Source organism: Aphanomyces invadans, assembly GCF_000520115.1.
Source record: "Aphanomyces invadans strain NJM9701 unplaced genomic scaffold supercont1.21, whole genome shotgun sequence".
NCBI lineage: Eukaryota > Oomycota > Saprolegniomycetes > Saprolegniales > Verrucalvaceae > Aphanomyces > Aphanomyces invadans.
The window spans coordinates 847149-854053 of NW_008580166.1; the positions used below are offsets into that span (position 1 = coordinate 847149).

The 6905-nt window shown below is 56.3% G+C and overlaps 2 protein-coding genes across 2 annotated transcripts; both read left to right on the forward strand.

The window, feature by feature from the left end:
• The first annotated feature begins 4 nt into the window (after positions 1 to 4).
• Positions 5 to 2354, forward strand: H310_09506 (hypothetical protein). Its single transcript, XM_008875597.1, has 5 exons — positions 5 to 450; positions 502 to 541; positions 600 to 865; positions 909 to 1374; positions 1676 to 2354. The coding sequence occupies exons 1-5, from the start codon at positions 19 to 21 to the stop codon at positions 1975 to 1977; spliced, it is 1506 nt and encodes a 501-aa protein (XP_008873819.1). The 5' UTR covers positions 5 to 18; the 3' UTR covers positions 1978 to 2354.
• A 3286-nt stretch (positions 2355 to 5640) lies between these two features.
• On the forward strand, positions 5641 to 6871 carry H310_09507 (hypothetical protein; the record flags this gene model as incomplete). Its single annotated transcript, XM_008875598.1, has 2 exons — positions 5641 to 6802; positions 6855 to 6871. 2 exons carry the CDS (start codon positions 5641 to 5643, stop codon positions 6869 to 6871), a joined length of 1179 nt encoding a protein of 392 aa, XP_008873820.1.
• Positions 6872 to 6905: the final 34 nt, after the last annotated feature.

Sequence of the window (6905 nt, forward strand, 5' to 3'; positions counted from 1 at the left end):
AAACTTGCGGCAAGGTGCATGGCAACGTCCAAGCAGACTCGTGCGGCGGCGCCTCGGTCCAAGCATCATCATGTGAAGGATGTTCAATCAGAAATCACACTCACGTTTGAGAAGAAACCTCTTGGCATTGGGCTCGTTCCATCGACGCAGCTCTATGGTGCGTGGGAAGTCGGTCACGCCCCTGACGACCACCCGTCGCTTGAGATTGGCGACGTCTTGATGGCTGTGAATGGCGACGAGTCGGTGAATGCTATGGACTCACTTGCGTTCCGTGCGTACATGTCAAAACTCGCGGTACCTGTGTCAATCACGTTTCGAAAACCAAAGCTGCACGGCCACTGCGACTCGCACACGACTGCGACAGCACTCTTTCCTCAAAGTTTCGAGTACAACCAGTTCACTCGCGCATCCACAAGGCATGTTCGTGCTACCGCCGCTCAATGGAAGCAGGTACGCAATTTTTGGTTGCCGAATCCCTCACGCACTGGCCCATCTCGTTAGTCCGTTGCGCGCGACGTGGAAGCAGCTGCATTGCCGCTCGGTACAGCTCCAAATCCTTCCATCATCTCCCGCGATTATCGCGCAAATAATACATGTAGGGCGCGATGCTGCGGGGGACATCACCTTGACCATTCACGCATTGCCCGTGGGCGTCACGTTTGCCGCCAGTACGCGGAGCTATGGCAGCCTTGAAGTCCATTCCGTCGGCGATCTCGCAGAGTCTTCCTCGCCTTCTACACCATCCAACTCAACTTCAGCTGAATCAACCATCGATTCGCTCGTGCCCGGAGATGTGCTCATTGCAGTGAACGGTCGCCCAGAGGCAGCGTCGTGGACTTTGGCAGAGCTCATGTCGGAGTTGCAGGTATGGCCCGATCACGACACTCGCGATAAAATGGTGCGTCCAGGGGTCCGCGCTTCCATTCACCATGACGTTCCGTACTCCGGCGTTGAACGTTCGATATGTTCGTCAGATGGGTGCGAAAGCGTCTCCGCCGCCGCTGGCGTCCACATCGACGAGCCGGGCAATGTTTCCTCCTTCAAAAGAATACAAAGACCACGATGTCGTTGTTGGGTCGCCGCCCGCAAGCGACATGGCGTCGTCGCCGATCCAAAAAGACGAGTGGCACACCGTCCATGCCAAGCTGAAACAGAACAAGTGGCTCTCGTACTTTCAATCGTCTGTCATCCTCAAGTGCAACCACGTGCACGTGCTAACGGCTGCCCTGCCGCTGCACTTGCAGTGCCACAACTGGACTCTCCTGTACAGTTCTCAAGAGCACGGATTCAACTCGACCATGTTTTACCACCTCGTCCAAGATCGAGGCCCGACCATCGTCGCCATCAAGGACTCGACAGACCAAGTGTTTGGAGGTACGAGCCAGGACGCGTTTCCTGAAAAATTGGAGAGAGCTCGATGGGCAACCTGCGGCGGAAATTGTATCGGGACGAGAGATGGCACTTGCTCCTCACACGAGGCAAAAACGTCGTGCGAGGCTGTGGCGACAGAGAATGACTTGGCTTGCGCGGTGTTCGATGGCTGTGTGATTTTGTGTTTCTCCTGGGGGGGCGGGCTGCTGTTGTTGTGTGGTGTTGTGGTGGTGGCACTCGTTCCAATGGACCGACCGTTGCTTGGCCATGGGACCCAAAAGGATTGACGTTGTCTGCTACGTAGCATTCACGCCGTCGTCGCTCAAGCATTCAAAAAAGGTGTACGGGAACGGCCGAGCGTTTGTGTTTCAACACGCGTCCGTGTACGGATGGTCTGGCCTTGACAACAATTTTGTGTACGGGGGACCAAATGGGTCGCTCGTGTGGGGGGGCGGCGCGTCCGGGCTCGCGCTTTGCCTCCAGATCGACGAAGCAAGGGGATTCACGCAGGCTTGCGAAACGTATGACAACCCGGCGCTGACGCATCCCCATCAGTTTCAGTGCTGGGCCGTCGAGGTGTGGGGCTTCGAAGGTGTCAAGCTGTAAGCGTTGTAAAACCCCAGTCGGTGTTTTTGTTGGACTTTGCCATGGACAAGGAGTGTGACGGCGGTGGTGGCAGGAGGTATGACGTGCCGGGGTAACTTGGCCCCAACAACGGTGACCAGGCTCGAAACGCGAAGTGCGATCATGCACCAGGAGATCAGGCTTCATACTGTTGTGGCTGGGGGCAGCTGGTGTCAATCGTACATGTGCTTCCATCGCCAATTCTTCTATCCGCGACTCGATGGACCGCAATGGGCGAAGGAACGGCACGCGGGTTTGGAGGTGATGGCGGTGTGTATGTGGGTAAGGGAAATCGTTGAAGGCGGGGATGCAACCGTTGCGACGGGGTGCCAGGGATGGAGACGCGCAGCCCAGTTGTACAAGATATTCTCATGGACGAGGGGGTCCATGGACTGGTCGCGATGAGGAAGGCCGGCAAGAACACTTGACTGCCAGACCACAGATTGAATAAAGGTGTTGAGGCCCAAGTGGCGCGGTTGTTTCGGTAAACAAGCCCAAAGGTGGGCTGGAGCTGCTCGAGGTTGTGCCCCAGTAGGTCGAGACTAGCGGGCATGTCGGAAAGCACCACACCGAGGGAGAAGGTCGCAGCGTCGCCAGTGTGCACGTTCGAACACACGGCAACGTCCCCGTGCAGAGTGACGCCCCTCATGCGCGAGTATTCTCGGGCAATGATGCCTCTTGATGGAAGCATGAACTCAAGTCGAGACGGAAACGCGTGATGGAGTTCAATGGCGTTGGAACTGTCCCAACTCGGAGCCGTCATTGCGCTCGTGACTCGAATCAAGTACCGATCGTTTGACCACACGGTCTTTCCAGGCAGCTTACGAGTGCGCAGCTACGTCGTCGACTTCATTCGATCACGTCCTTTTCCACGACTCGACGATAGCTCCTTTGTTGGACGCATTTTTCAAACTACATCCACAGATCGAAGGGGAAGTCCGATGCCCGCGTACCTCTTCGCTTCGCTAACGTTTTACGTATCAGGGCTTGCTTCCATGCGGAATATGAATGCGCCACGTGGATCAGTCCAGAGAAGAAGGGGTGACTTTCGTGTATAGGCATCCATGTTGGGCAGCTCGCCCCCAATCGATGCTACCCACTCGCACACTCCATGCGCAGCTGGGGCTCGCCGTCAGCACCGACGTCACTGCCCTATTTTTCCACACAATCCCGTGGAATTCTGGCGTTCAAACCGTTATCCAACCTTTGTCAGCACGCCGCCACAGTCTCCTCGATGTGTTCTGCTCTGAATGCACCGTCCATGCATGTTGCTACGAACTTCATGTCTCCCCGTAGGGTGCGCATCTCCATGGAATATGACGGTGTGTGGTTATCCCGAGCGATTTGCAGTAGCCCCCTTGCTTTCGAGAGAGGACTACCACCGTCGCCTCGCCCCTCTGCCGTGAAAGCACAGGCAATCAGTCGACAACGAGTGTTGTTGAGGCCGATGCCTGAGGCACGTGGGCAGCGTCATGAGAGCAGGATGCACTGAAAGTTGATCATGTGGTCAAATTTGAGCAAAGCGACAGCCCTCTCTCTACACTCGAGCCAAGCGATTGCTTCGGCAAACTTGAATCTGCGTACTCTAATGGATGGCAGAATTCCTCAGACGACGAGGGCCTCCACCTGGTCCCTGCCCCCTAATTCCCCCGCCATGCCGACGCCTAGCGCCGATTCGTTGCTCTGTTGGTGCGAACGGTGCTTGCGTCGTGCCAGGGGGGCTGACCTTCTACACCGTTCGTGTAATCGTTCAAATATGGAAATGCGCGACACATCATTTTGGTCCGCGCCACATTCCATTCCCATTCCAACGAGGACGATCCGGTGAAAAAGAAAAGGCGCATTAGTCCAATTGCTCGAATCGGCGACGTGTGGCGCCTGGGGCATCCCCTACCAGCTGCGTCCAACATAGAGCATCCGTCAGGTGTGATCCAAAGTTTGGCCCACAGCCTCCCCGCGTCTCGGCGCAACACCAGCAAGGTTGCGCCCATCCTTTCAAGCTCTTGACGGCGTGGCGCTTGCTTCCATCCTGACCCAGCGATTACACCGAGGTACACATTACGAACGCTGCTTCGGTTAGATGGGTGCCGTTGACGAATCTGACTTAACCGGATTCTGAATATCGAACCAGGGCGACAGGCATCGCAATATGGCACCAACATGCAAAACTTGCAAATGTTCGATTCGGAGGGGGCTTTCGTCAAGTGAAAACATACATTCTCTAGTCGACCGTGAGATAATCCGTTGGATGATTGCGGATTGCGCAATCACGACCGTTGATTTGGATGGGTGGGTGGTTCTGAATGATATGGATGCAACTCGTCAAGGTGCGCACACGCACTTAATATATTTTCACTTGATAATCGTAAGGGGCACCATTGTTTTCATTATTATCATGGTCGCTGAATTGCAACTTGTTTGGACATACGTTTAAAACCAGAGAATGTCCCTAGCTGAATCGGAGGCCATGCCCTGTAGAGAGCGCCAGCACGACGAGCGACCCCCTACCGTACGTGACCGTCCATTCATTTTCTCACCATCTGGCGCTACATCCATCGCCCAGACGGCCGTGAATCGCACTTTCACGAATGATTCCGCTGTTGTGGCTTAAGTACGTATCCGAAAAGTACGAACAGTTGTGGTTGTAAATTCCTGTCGCGGTGGCTTTTGAAGTGGGCCGTGGCAGCCCAGGGACCCCAACAAGCATTTACCTCTGTGCATCTGGCCGCTTCCAACAACTCAATCAAGTCCCTTGGCTTATCTTCCGACGACAACGGCCTCAGCGCATTGACAATGTTGAGCCTGTCTACGTCTTCTTGAACTACGGGACGGCGGCACATGCAAATCGGCAACCAAATCGAACGCGACGCTATTCCAGCACGTGTGGGACTTATAAACGGCCCACGATCGACGGTGTACCATTGCTCTTTCCCACGGTCCGCAAGAGGAGTAGTTACAGTGGAATTCAAAAGGTTTCCAGTGTTTTCACGTTCGGACTCGTCGATGGTGCCCAACGAAGTGTGCACAAGACGTGGCGTCCACCGCTACGTCAGGCCCTCTTGTGGTGAGGCCCCTTCGACGTGCGCCATCGGCCGCGCTACAATCCATGGCACAACATGTCCCCCTGATAGGTGACCCGCACCCGATCTGCTTGGAGCTGCAAGCTCCACCCGCAGCATGCCAGCACGACCACCCCAAGACCACCCCGGTGCTAACAACTGCTCCATCTATCGCTCGCCTAGCCCCGCTCCACCTCCCAGGCGGCCATACAAACCCGCTGTGACCGCCTTCTCCAAGATCGTCACCCCCCCCATGTGCGTGGCTCCAATATACTCAGATTACTTCAAGGAGCACAAGGTGAGACGGTGAACGTACGTGGCAAATGTCAGCGCACACAAGAGTCTTGTATGCAAGGTACATTTAAAACGTACAATGTACGAACTGTAGATGGGACCAGGAACACCCAGGTGGCTGTGACTCGCACCAACTGCCGCCCTGCGGCCGAGAGCCTGGTCGGGCGTGTGACTTGGCATTAGTATGGTGGCCCTGCCGCGCTGGTCGACCAGGCGGGTTGGCCACACCAGCAGGGGGTCCCGAGCTCGGATCTAGCGACGGCATTTGAGAACTTACTTTCACCTGGTCAAGATGAAAGTCACTGTCGCGTTGTCGTTTATGGCCGCCGTCGTGCAGGCCAAGGTGTCGGTGCACGTCCGTCGCGAGTTAGAAGTGAAGGAATCGGTCGGCGCGATCGTGTTTCTCAACACAAACGTGAATGTTGAAAAGCTCGCGTTCACGGAAGGCACGAGCCACAAGGAAACAGTGTTCAACGCGCTGAGTGCCGAGGCATCGACGTTCGAGTCGACGATCCAGTCGCTTTTGCCCGCGTCGGCGGCCAGGATCGAATACAACTCGTGGATCGCGTCCGCTACGTTCATGGACGGGCTGACCAAGCAAGATATCGAGGTACTGGCGAAGAGCCCCAAGGTGCGCAAGATTACAGGCCGCTTCACAACCCATCTCGACACCCCCATCGTCGACGAAAAGGCGATCACGGCGACGGAAGGCGTCAACCAGTGGGGCGTTGAGACCGTCGGCGCGCCTTCGATCTGGAAGTACTTCACTGGGAAGGGCGTCGTTGTCGGCTCCATCGACACCGGTGCCGAGTACCGCCACGAAGCTATTAAGAACAACTGGCGTTCGAACAAGGGATGGTTCAACCCGTACAACGGCACCGCCTATGAATTGCCCATCGATTCGGCCCAGCACGGCACCCACACGATCGGTACGATTGTGGGCAAGAACGGCATTGGGGTCGCTCCCGACGCCCAGTGGATCTCATGCATGGGCTTGTACGTGAACACTGGGACCGACGTTGCCCTTGCCAAGTGCGCTGAATTCATGGTGTGCCCTACTCGCCTGGACGGTACCCGTCCCGAATGCAAGCTCGGCGCCGACGTCATCAACAACTCGTGGGGAAGCCAAGGCGACTACGACGACTTTTACGAGGCCTCCGTCACGGCTTGGCGCGCGGCCGGCATCACTCCCATTTTCTCCAACGGCAACGCCGGCCCCAAGTGCCAGACAACGGGCCTCCCCGGCGGGTACACCCGTGTCATCTCGGTCGGTGCCATTGGTTCGTACACGGACGAGCCGAACAAGTTGGCGTTTTTCAGCTCCAAGGGTCCGTCGGTCGCCAAGCACGTGAATGGCACAGCTGTGACTCTGATCAAGCCCGACATTTCCGCTCCTGGTTTCTTTACGCTTTCTGCCGACGCCAAGAACTTGACAGGGTACATGAAGATGGCCGGTACGTCCATGGCTGGCCCCCATGTCGCCGGTGTCGTCGCCTTGATGAAGAGCGCCCAGTCGGATTTGACCTACGACGAAATCTACAGCTACTTGACCAAGAC